Source organism: Pipistrellus hanaki, assembly GCF_964339955.1.
Source record: "Pipistrellus hanaki genome assembly, chromosome: 9".
NCBI classification, from domain to species: domain Eukaryota; kingdom Metazoa; phylum Chordata; class Mammalia; order Chiroptera; family Vespertilionidae; genus Pipistrellus; species Pipistrellus hanaki.
Genome location: NC_140511.1, coordinates 20,553,011 through 20,565,776, shown reverse-complemented (window position 1 = coordinate 20,565,776; position 12,766 = coordinate 20,553,011). Strand labels below are relative to the sequence as shown.

Below are 12,766 nucleotides of genomic sequence, written 5' to 3'. Positions count from 1 at the left end.
ACCTGGCAATGCAGGCAGGTGTCACCAGGGGGAGGCTGGATGCCAAGAGAGTTCACCAAGTGGAATTTTTCTTGGAAAAATTATATTGTCTATGGTCCAATCCTTAAATATGACAAGCTCAAACCCAAGGTAAGAGACTCATATATTTACACATTGAGAAATACAATCATCAGGTAAGCCCATCTTTGCATTGGCCTGTTGAGCACAAACTCTCCCTCTGGGCAAAAGATTACCCAGTGAGCATGGGGTCAGAAGAAAGGGAATTGGTGTCATGATTTGGAAGTTTCGGCTTTGATAGCCTGCTATGTCATCACTATAGAGAGCTGTCAGGCAGACAAACACATTACCCTGATAGAGTCCCTTTTATTCTTTTCTCACCTGAGGATATGTTTCCATTGATTTTTGGAGACAGTGGAAGAGAGAAAGAAAGAGCAAAATATCAATATCGATGTGAGAGAAACACATCGATAGGTTGACTCCTGCACAAGTCTGACCAGGACTGAGAAGGAGCCTGCAACCCAGGTACTGGCCGTTGACTGGGATCAAACCTGGGACCCTTTGGTCTGCAGGCTGGCGCTCTATCCACTGAGCAAACTGGCTAGGGCCTTTTTATTCTTAATGTTGCTGAGATTTCCATTTTATAACTTTCTAAACTTTTTTTAAAGTCTACCTTCTGTTCAAAACACTTATTTTCAAATAGTGTTGTGGTGGAAACTGCTAGTTTCCACTAATATCCATTTTCTACTTCTTTTAGTGATAGAGTCCTGAATTTTTAATTGGTTAGATCTCCCCCCTCCCCCCGCCCTCATTTAAAGCCTATTTCCTGGCCTCCCTTGCAGTTTGCTGTGTCCCTGTGATTAAGTTCTGTCGGCACTGCGGAGTAGGAGTTGCATCTGATGGAAGGTATGTCCAGGAGCTGCAGGTGGAGGCCAAGTGAAGTGAGTGGTGGTCATAAATAGAGCTGCCAGCACTGGAGCAGAGCATGCAACCCTGAGCAGGAATGCCAGCGGAACAATGCCCAAGGACAAATACTTAACCTTCTCTTTTCCAATATACCCCAAAGGGAATGACCTTTAAAAGTGAGGGAGGTTGGCACTGGAACGTACATTGTGTAAGATATAGGAATGCTAAACCAACTATTCACAGAACTACACTGAGTGGCCAGATTATTATGATCTCTGAATGAATAATAATCTGGCCACTCGGTGTATATCCTATATAATAAAAGGCTAATATGCAAATTGTTTCCTTAACCAGGAGTTCGACCAGCAGTCAGGCCAACCAACTGCCCATGTCCCCTCCCCCTGGCCAGGCTAGCCAGACCCCACCTATGCACAAATTCATGCACCAGGCCTCTAATATATATGCTGAGTAGCCAGATTATTCTGCGTTCAGAGATCATAATAATCTGGCCACTCAGTGTTTGCCCTTTTATTTCTATTTGCTTATTGTTTTTACTATTGATCTACTACTTGGGGCACATAAAACCCTGTTGCTTATTTATTTGATATTCATAATATAGATCAAGTATAACAATTCTGGAGACAACAAATTAAAACAAGAGAAAAAGGAGTTTGAGAATGTATAAGATTATTGTGTAGTGTCAAATACAGTGGTATCCAATAAGTAAACTAGATACAAATATTCAATAACTGGTAAAATTCCTGGAAGCCTGCATACTTAACTTTTATTTCTTAGACTATTTTAACGAATGATCCCAACGATCCTGTTGTAGGACTAGGTTGTTTCAGAAGTGAAGAATTAAGTGAGCCATCCTCTATGACGTGTCAATCATTTAGTTCAAGGCTTTGACTTCTTCTTGGTCTTCCTTATTGGACTCTGGAATCACTTTCCTGTTGGCAGGAACATGGATCAGTCCCATGTACAGAACTCTGTAGTTGTGAACACAAAGTAGCATGGAGACAACTTTTGAAAGCTTCCCCAATAAAGATTTCCTGAATTGGATTCTGACAATGCATTAGATTTTGCAACCAAGTGTAAATTCATATGTGGGAGAAGCTGCAATTTTACTGTAGAGTGTGATTTGAAGGTCATAGAAGACCTCCTAACCCTAAATATGTTTTGCTCACCCAAGAGTCAAACTTGGGGGATTTCATCATTGCTAATTGATTACAATGGATTGTCTAATGTTCCTTCTAATCAGTCCTCTATAATGCAAATATTCCTGGGGTGGATAATAAACATATTGCTACTAAAATCTTACTCTGTTCACACTTTCTAGTTCTTTCTTTCCGACAGTAGGGAATTTGAATTGTCTTAAGATCTGTTGGATAAATAGCTGCTGATGCTACTCAAATAGCAGTCTTTACTCATTTAAAATCAAGGGAATATTTTCATTAGACTAGTTTTGCTTCCTGCTTAGAAGTTACATCTAATCATCTGGCTAAAATGCAAGAAATTAAGTTGCTGAGCATTGTGTAGACAAGATAGCCAGCTGATGGAATGATTTTTTCCATTTTCCCCAGAATTTTTAAAAATTAGTGTAGATTTATTAATTTTTCTTTGATGACATTAAAGGGAATCAGCCTTAATACCAATGGGATAAGAATAAAAGTTCTATTACTTTATAACCATTCTTCCCTGAAGGTATTATGCAAATAAATACTTTAAAAATAAATGTTGAGTTAGCCACATTGGTTTTCAGTCAGAATAAAAATAAACACTGAGAGTTCTTAAATGATTAACTAGTGGTAGCTGGTTTTCTTTCAATAGTTCTGGTCCCTGTGCCCAGACATTATTCTAGGGATAAGACTTTTAACACATCAATGTGAGGGTAAAGCCCTTACTACATGAATTTAGATTCAACAGATATGCCATTGATGGTGTCAGCACAGACAGTAGAAGACCTACTGATTTGCTAAGGATGGTGGGACTAGGTGTGGGTAGAGAAGGGGAGGGGAGTGGAGAGGGCACTAGCAGGTGGATACAATAGCTCAGGTTAAGAAAGGAGGGTAAGAGGATGTGAACAGAGATACAAGGTTGATTTACTTTCCTGTTTACACTAACTTACATTTGCATATTCACAGGTATGGAAATGGACACATAGGCTTTAATATAGAGAAGAAGAAAGTTTATTCAAGGTAAGAAATCTCTAAATTAGTGGGTGGGTTTTTAGAAGATTTGAGTGTAAGGAGGCAAAGTGAATAAAAAAAAGTGCTTTTTTTATCAGGTAACTAAAAAAGTAAGAATATTTGACAGAAGTAAACTTACTTTTCTTTATAGACTTTGCTCTTTGGTTTATAAGGAAGGGAGATCAGTTCTTTCTAAACAAAACAAAAAAATCAAAAAGGAAATGTTTTACTTTTTGCACTGACTGAAATTTAATTGAAAAAAATTGAGGTAAAATTATCACAGAGTTTATACAAACTAGCTTCTTAAATCTGGAGACTGTAGGGTCAGAAATGTTCCAGATTAGGGAATTTGGGGTTCATTCAGGAGAGCTTATACACTCATAAGCTTACAGGGTATTATTGTTGTTTTTATTAAGTTTGTTTATCATAATTTAGCATTAGTTTTTGCATGAGCTAAGTAAGATCAATCATCATAAAACTGATACTAGCACCGAAGTAGCCCATGTTAATACTGCAGCTTTAAACTAGGTGATAATCAGCTCACCGACAATAGCACCTCATTTCTCTGGCAGCAGAGTTGGCACACTGTGGAGATGTCTTTGGTTTACCAAGTATTGCACAATTATCTGATGTCTATACTCTGCCCTGCCCCCCCGCCCGTTATATAAAAGGCTCAGGACCTGTATAACTAGACTCAGAGGGTCAATTTCTGAGAATTTGCCATAGTTCACCACTCCCCACAAAGATAGATTTATCCAAATGCCTCACTATCAGTCTCACCGAGATCCTTTCTTCTCTTTGTTTCTTTAAGAGTTGGAGAATCTCATCTCTCTTTTTAGCCTGTGTAAAAGGGGAAAAGAGTGGGTGAATCTTTTGAATAATTAATAAAATTTTTGTGTCCACCAAGAGTAGAATTTTTTTTTTCCATTTTTCTTTTTGTATTTTGGGGCAGAATTTAAAAATATTTTTTCCATGATAGATTTATATTTTCATTTGTAACACAACGCAGTTTTTATTTCAGAGGATGCTGCTCCAAAAACAATTCATTCCCAAATAAAAGGTGTTTTCTTGTGCATCTACCTTATTGGTAATAATTAACATTTATTAATACTTTAATACATGAACTATGCCAAGAACTTTATATAAATTATGTAATTATTTTATTATAATAATTCATAAGTTTGACTACTATTAAGTTTACTAAGGTTTAGTAGCTTACCAAGCTATTAAGTGCAGAACTAGATTTGGTACCAATTGTATTTGACAACAAATCCCAAGCTAATGACCACCATACGAAATTGCCATTAAGTGATAGCAAAATGCAAACTCATCAAGCTCACACCACATGCCATCACCTAAGAACTATAACGGGGCTCTGTCTAATAGCTTGTGCATGAGACAGAGCATTATTCTCTCATCTCTCCTGTCTTAGATATTGGGACATTCTCAAGTTCTCTTAAGTGTAAAAAACTAACTGGATGCAGGCATGAAGATTTATCAAAATATAGACTATATAAAAAGAGGCAAATATAGGTACAATTTTTTTTCATAGAATCGCTTATATTCAGTTTGAAGATAGCCAGGCATAAAATTGCATCTGGAGTATTGGAGAACAAAAGAAAAACCTGAGAATCTGACAAAACTTGCAACTTCAAATGTCCAAATAAAATGAAAGAAGCTCTGTTTAGATAAAGATTAGAAGCAAGAGGCTTCTAGTCAAGATGGTGGTAAAGGTAAATATGATACTCTCATCCTCCCACAGTCATATAAAAAAATACAATTAAACTACAGGAAAATCATCATTCAGAACCACTTGAAATTTAGTTGAATGAAAGTCATACAACTGAAAATATAAAAAAAGAAGCTACACCAAAACTGGTAGAGAACAGAATAGGCTGGTCCCACACTCATGTGTGGTAGACAAAAATCAGGAGAGGTTTTTTGGCTACAAAAGACTCTGAGGTTTGAGGGTTCCCAGACCCACACCAGACACCCAAGTCTAGGGTTCTAGTACCAGGAAGAAAAGTCCCAATAACTTCTGGCTTTTAAAACCAGCAGAGATTGTGGTTGAGTGAGAAAGAGGTTGCTGAAGTCACAGACAGTTTTTCTCAAAGGGATCATGCACAGACTTACTTGAAGTACTCCCTCTGAGCTTCAGTGCTGGAGCAGGGTCTCCAAAGTCATCCAGGATGTATGGGGAGGAACAAAAGAGTCTGGCATCAGGGTGAGAATCAGAGGGACCACTTTCGCCCAGATAGAAGTGCTGGCAGAGGCCATTGCTCCTTTGCTGAACACTTTCCCCACAGAATAGGCAGGGAAGCACCATATCTGAGTCTCCATCGCCTGACTATCACTATTTGCCTCATCCTAGTGATTGTGGGGAGCTGCCCTGAATGCAGGGGTCCTATATGCCTGAATGCAGGCATGGGTGTAGGACACAGCTCTCCATGTGCCCCCCTTTCCAATAACCTAAGTGGAAAATTACTACTACCCCTAGGAATGCTGCTAACTGCAGATGTCTTTGCTTTTGGGTAAAAACAATTGATAGGAGCCTGCTGACACAGAAGGAGCTGCGAGTTAAGAGGAAGATAGGTGGTTGTAAAAGGTCAGATGGTTGTAAAAGGTCAGGTGCTGAAGTAACTTATCTGTACAGGAACTCATCATGTTAGCAGAAACGGCCACCTGCACGATTGTCTGAAATAAATATTTCCTCCTTCAGAATTGTATTTAAAGGTTGGAAAAATAAAATTGGGGGCGGCAGACTTCGGGTCTGAGCCCTCCCGACCCCATCTGTTCTTGTCTTTTTCTTATCCTCACCCCCTCATTCAGGTACTGTTCGTTGCCGGTAGGTTCTGGCAGGTGATTCTCTGAGACTCCACCCCACAAACCTGCAGGCCTACCCAAGCTGTTTCCAGTGGGTTTTCCTTACAAATGACCTGTCTTGGCTCATGCTTCTGACTCCCCTAAAATTTCTCAAACAAGCAGCATCTGATCTTGGATTGCCCCAAATCTTTCATTAAGTGGCTCCAGCCTCAGCACTAGTGGCAGCCAGCCTTGGTTACCAGCTTGACCTCTCCTGGGCACCTCTAAGCCATCTGCAGATCACTGTAGATCATTCCTGGTGGCTCCAGGTAGAGCACAGGAGGTGGCTGACCTTGGCCTGAACCTCCTGGGAGGCCCCAGAGCTAGTGCATCTGGTGGACAGCTTCATACCATGCCAGAGCACCACCCAACTACCTCCACAAGAGACAGACTCAAAAAGTGGAGTCGGGGCATACCAGAGCCACCCTGCTCTGTGAGGTGGGCCCATGCACAGCTGATCCGCCATGGTAGTTGCAGCCAATTGGCCTGGAGGTAAATTTCTCCCATTGATGTTCCATAGCAATCAAGCCTCAACTACAACAGGACGGTATACACAGTACACAGTGGAGCCAGCTCAGGTGAACAGCTGTGCCACTGGACCTTACAGAACACCTACCACATTAGGCCACTCTACCAAGCCCGGGAGATGTAGCAGCTCTACCTAACACATAGAAACAATCACAGGGAGGCTATCAGAATGAGGAGACAGAGAAACATGTCCCAAATGAAAGGACAGAACAAAAGTCCAGAAAAAGAACTAAATAAAATACCAATGTTATTGTTTCACAGTACTGGAGGCTAGAAGTCCCAAATCAAGATATGGGCAGGGCCACGCTCCCTCTGGAACCTATGGGGGAATCCTTCCTCGCCTCTTTGTAGCTTCTGGTGGTTTGACAGCAATCTGTGGCTTTCCTTGGTTGGCAGCTCTATAACTGCCACCTCTGCCTTCATGGTCACATTGCTTTCTTACTGTATGTTTCTGTTTTCACATGGCTGTATTATAACGACACCAGTCATATAGGATTAGGGGCTAACCCTACTCTAGTATTAACTTCTTAACTAATTCCATCTGCAATGGTTCTATTTCCAAACAAGGCCACTTTTTGAGATACCAGAGATTAGGACTTACTACAGACATTTTTTGGGATACATTTCAGACTTTTTTGGGGGGATACTGTGCAAGAGGCTGAACAAAACTCAATCCCTGACTGCAAAGTGATTGCAGATTTGTGGAGAAAAAAACAAGTAAATAATTTCAAATATGCGATAGGGTCAGTATATAAAGTGCTATTAGAAAACTGAAGAGGGATCATTAATTCATACTAGAGTGTGTATGCATCTGTCAGGGGGGTCAGAGAAGATGTCCCAGAGGATGTAATGTCCAAGCTTGGACCTAAAAGTTGTAGTCACCCAATAACAACAGAGACAGGATGGGAAGAAAGCTTTTGAGAAAACAGGATGTGCAAAGCCCCAGAAGCTGCCGCATTGCTAAGTGATTCCTCAAGGAAATTCCTCAGCCTTTATACCTTCAAGAGAAGCCACGGCCCTCAGGCATGCTCTGAGTCACAGGAGAGGAGGAACCCATGCTGGGGAGGAGTAATCAGCAATCAGACCAAGAACAATGCTGCTTTGGTTGGCATCATTCTGCTCAAGTCATGTTAATGTTACCTTTTATGAGCCTACAAACTTTTCATTTTACTTATTTTGGGACAAGATTTCTATCTTTTATTTGAATATTAGGCATCATATTACCGTTATTGAAAGAAAATAAATTCAGGGTATTTTAAAAACTAAGCTGAACTTCATAATACCTGTTCACTTGCTTTGGACTGAATAAAATAATGTCTAGATAAAGACATGGGATATTTTCAATGTAGGTACTCAATGTTAGTTTCATTTCCAACTTTTCCATTGCACATATATTGAATTGGAATCAATTGCTGCAACACAGTGATTACATAGCACTTTATATCTTTATTGTGGTATTGATCTTCCTTTCCCTGCTTTATCTCATAGCTGCTACCACGTCTCTTTCAGAGTCTTACTCATCTTTTATCCTTCCTTAGAGCTTAGCAGTGCCTTGCATATTATACTCAATGAATTTTTTGTTGAATTGGATTGAAATTGATTGAGTCATGATGAATGAATGAAATCATTCGCTGACGAATACACAATTATTAGCCTAAGCAAAATAATTTTTTTTTTTTTTAGAAAGTGAATTTAAACAGGGGTAGGTAAGTTTAATTCTTAAAATCCCTTTGGACAAAATTTTCTGGGTAGTCATAGGCAAGTTATATTGTTATAATTCTTCTAATATATAAACAGACAAATATTGTATTTAGTTATAAGATTCTAAAATATGAATTAAAAATTCATAATGGTGATGGGAAAAATAATAAAGTAAAATAAAGGGAAAATGTTATGTTAACATGAAAAAAATAATTCATTTTCTATTTTTATTTCAGGTCTTTTTTAAATAATGGATTTTAGTACCTAATAGGTTTTATAATATAATATAATATAATATAATATAATATAATATAATATACCAGAAACAAAGCCTTCAAATGTGATTTGACTTCTGCTTCCTGGACATGTTTCCTGGGAATGAATAATAAAACTACTGTAAGCAGCTATATATATCATCAGAACAAGAACATTGCCGAGTCTAAGATACCTCTGCCAGGATAACTAAATAAATTCAGTGGTGAGAGAAAATCTTTACAGTTACCTTGCTAGTAGGGATAAATAACTTACTAGTTAATTTCATAACAAAATTCTGATTTTTAATCATAGTGCTTTGATTGTGTCCATTAGTGGAATTTTATGATATCTTAATGTATTAACTTTAAAAATAATACTAAAAGGGGGTCAGGATTTACACTTACAATATTTTTATATTACTTATTTTCTTGATTCTATTTTCATTGATATTATTTACATTTAAATAATATCATTGAAAAATAAATTATATAATAACAGTTGATTACAGAAAATTAGAATATGATAATTTACCAATTTAATGCCACAGCGAAGGATATTGAATTTTAGTGTCACTTCTAGCATTTAATTGCTTAGTTCTCTATTTTTGCCTGTTCCAGGTCAAACAACTGGTGTAGAAATATATTTTATTGGAATCAGATATATTTGGGTTTGAATCCCATTTCTGCTGTGTGATTAATGGCAAATAATATCTTCACTATCTCTCCTGGCTCCTCCTTTCTTCCATCCAACTGTACTCACTAACCCATGGGCTAGAAGTTTGTGGTCTTGGGTAAATCAAAGAACTATTTCTCTGAATCTTGGATTGCTCATCTATAAGGTAAGTAGTTGTGAAATTTGGAGATAATACAAACATTGCTTAACATAATGTGTGACATGTGGTGGCTAGTTAATAAATAGTAGCTATTATATTGTAATGATGTTGACTAGAGAAATATTTTCCCCCAATCCTTCAAAAGTGGGAAAAAGGAGAGAAGGTTGGCTTGTCCAGCTTCTTTTTACAGGCTTGGAGGATTTTTGATTATTCAACCTCTGATCTATGGGTGAATTGGTACACAGAGTTATAAGGAAAAAGGAGAAACAAGGAGTATTTTGTCCCAAATTATGTAGTGCAAAGTCCTCTGACCACAAATTCTCCTGCTTATTATAAACTTTCTCCTCAGTTAATCTTCAGGTACAATAAAGTTCTTAATACACACAAGACTTTTTTTTAAAAGGTCCTTTCTTCTTAAGACCTGGTTCTTATATTAAAAAAATACATTTCCTCCTTGTATTATGGTTGATATTTTTTGATATTAAACATTCATAAAAAAATAGTATATGATCTTGCATCCATTTGTTATGCTTATATGAATGCATACAAGACACTGGGAGCGGGTGAGGGCATGTGCCGGGAGGTAGGGGAGGCTGGAGGAAGGTCAATTGGAAAAAAAAAAAAGGAGACATATATACTACTATTTATAATACTTTAAACAATAAAAAATAAATAAAATAGTATATGATAGTGTTTATTTCTCTGATAACCTGTCTGCAGTACCAACAGAAATTTTCATTTAACTGCCCTAGTATAAATGCTAATTCACTTAATTTAATCTTAAAATATTTTACAGCAGTATTGAATTGATTCAAAATCATCTCTTTGCTTAGTAACTTGGCAACCATCCCAATACTTAGAGAATCTAGAAACTCTTGAAACCAGTATGATATAGTAGCTCCACTGTCAGATGGACCCAGGTCCAAACTATCTCCACCATATTTTAGATGTGTGACCTTGAAAAAGCCACTTACATGTTTCAGCTTCAGCTTCCTCATTAACAGAAGCAATTTAATGCTTCTCACACAGAGTTTTTCTGAGGATTAAATGAGAATGCAAATAAAAAACTTATGTTGTAAATGTTTTAGTTAGTACTCAAAATAATCTTATTATATAGGGGGAGGAGCAGATGGTCTGGAAGCAAAAAAAAAAAAACAACAACAACAAAAAACATGAAGAAAACAGACTAAGAAGCACAGAAATATTTAGTACAAATGGAAAGTTTTAAAAATTCTTTATTTCTTCCATTGAATATAAATGCAATATATGCTCATGGCACAAACATTAGAGAATGTGAGAGAAAACACATAAAGAAAGATATTTACATAAATCCATTCCTGAATCTAAGTATAAGTTTAAAATTTTATAACATGCAAAAATTTTAGAAACTTAAAGAAGTTTCAAAATAAATTATCTATGGATTAAAAATACTGCATCAAAGGGAGAAAGGCAGCTAGAGAAGCAGTGGGCTAATTTAATAATCATAACATAAAAAGCATGCACAGTGATGAAAAGAAGTTATTAGTCCAATTAAAAATAATTGGAGACATGGAGGTGGATATGAGCTTAAAGTTGCTTAAAGATGGTGATAAGTCTAGCTTGATTGGGATAGAAGTACACAGGGCAGGAAAGTTGAATGGCATCATATCTAGGACCTTGGAATAAAGGTAGCTCTTAGTTTAGTAGGAGATAGGAACTGTTTTTGACGTCAACATAATTAAGTTATAAATAAAAAACAGATGATTTAAGAAGACTTCATTAATTGGAAAATTAAAAAGCATACTTAAAATAATTCATGGGGCAAATTATAAATCAAAATATAAGTTTAAAAATACTTTAAAAAAATAATAAAAACAGTATCTAGCTTATGAGATGCAACTAAAATAGTACTTTGAGAGATTTTAATAACTATAAATTATCATATTACAAAAAAAGATAAAAGGGAAAATTAAAAAACAAGTGAAAAGGGAAGAAAGTTAGAAGGAAAATAGGAATCAACCCAAAATTGAAGACATAAATAATAATATAAAACCAACAATATGAAAGAGGTAATAAAGGACAACTTCTAGCATATCAACATTCACATCATGGGTGTGTGGTGGAAGGAAAAGAGAGAGAACAAGAAATTGAAAACCTATTTGAAAAAAATGATAGAAAGGTTCCCTAAAATGGCAAAGGAAATAGACACACAAGTCCAGGAAGAACAAAGTCCCAAACAAGATAAATCCAAAGAGGGCCACACCAAGAGATATATTTAAAATGCTAAAGGGTAAAGACAAAGAAAGGATCTTAAAAGCAGCAAGAGAAAAGCAGTTAATTACTTACAAAGGAGTGCCCATACAACTAACAGCTGATTTCTCAACAGAAAGTTTGAAGGCCAGAAGGAATTGGCAAGAAATGTTCAAAATGATGAAAAGCAAGGACCTACAACCAAGATTACTTTGCTCACAAAGGCTAATTTTAGAATCAATGGACAGATAAAGAGCTACCCAGACAAAATGCTAAAGGAGTTCACCACCACCATCATCACAAGAGATGTTAAAGTGTTTTCCTTAAGAAGAAAAACAAAGATCAAATATATAATAAAATGGCAGGCCTGGCTAATTGGCTCAGTTAGTTGAACTGTTGTCCCATACACCAAAAGGTTGCAGGCTCAATCCCCAGTCAGGTGAGTATGGGAGGTGGTAGATTGATGTTTCTCTCTCACATTGATGTCTCTCTTTATCCCTCTCTCTGTCTCTTTAAAATCAATAAACATATCCTCATGTGAGGATATAAATAAATAAGTAAATAAATAAACAAATAAATAAATAAAATGGCAATAAGTACATATATATTGTATCAACAACTACTTTAAATGCAAATGGGTTAAGTGGTTCAATCAAAAGACACAGGATGTCTGAATGTATAAGGAAATAATATATCTATATCTATATCTATATCTATACCTATCTCTCTCTCTCTCTCTCTCTCTCTCTCTCTCTATATATATATATATATATATATATATATATATATATATATATATATTGACTAAAAGAAATTCACTTCAATTTGAAAAATGCACACAGATTGAAAGAAAAGGGATGGAAAAAGTTCATGAAAATAAAAATGAATAAAAAATCTGGGGTAGCAATAGTTATACTGGATAAAATAAACTTTAAAACAAAGGCTATAACAAGAAACAAAAAAGGTCCCAGAAATTTTACTTCTGGGCACTTATTTGAAGAAACCTAAAACACTAATTCAAAAAGACATATGCATCCATATGGTCATTGCTGCATTATTTACAATAGTCAGGATATGAAAGAAACCTAAGTGCCATCAATAGCAGAAAAGATAAAGAAGATAAGGTATATATTTGAAATGGAATATTAGCCATAAAAAAAAAATGAAATCTTTCCAATGTGACCACATGGATAGACGGTATGGTGCTGAGTGAGTCCATCAGACAGAGAATGACAAATACCATATGATTTCACTTATCCGTGGAATC

General features: G+C 36.4%; 1 protein-coding gene across 1 annotated transcript in view; it reads right to left on the bottom strand.

The window, feature by feature from the left end:
* Window positions 1-1,487: 1,487 nt before the first annotated feature.
* Window positions 1,488-12,766, bottom strand: part of HOATZ (HOATZ cilia and flagella associated protein) — a 29,969-nt gene continuing 18,690 nt past the window's right edge. The window contains exons 5-7 of the mRNA XM_084893871.1: window positions 3,873-3,932; window positions 3,232-3,284; window positions 1,488-1,853 (exon numbers count right to left, since the gene is read on the bottom strand). Coding sequence (XP_084749997.1) covers window positions 1,796-1,853; window positions 3,232-3,284; window positions 3,873-3,932 — 171 coding nt within the window. The 3' untranslated portion in view covers window positions 1,488-1,795. The remainder of the gene's footprint in view (window positions 1,854-3,231; window positions 3,285-3,872; window positions 3,933-12,766) is intronic.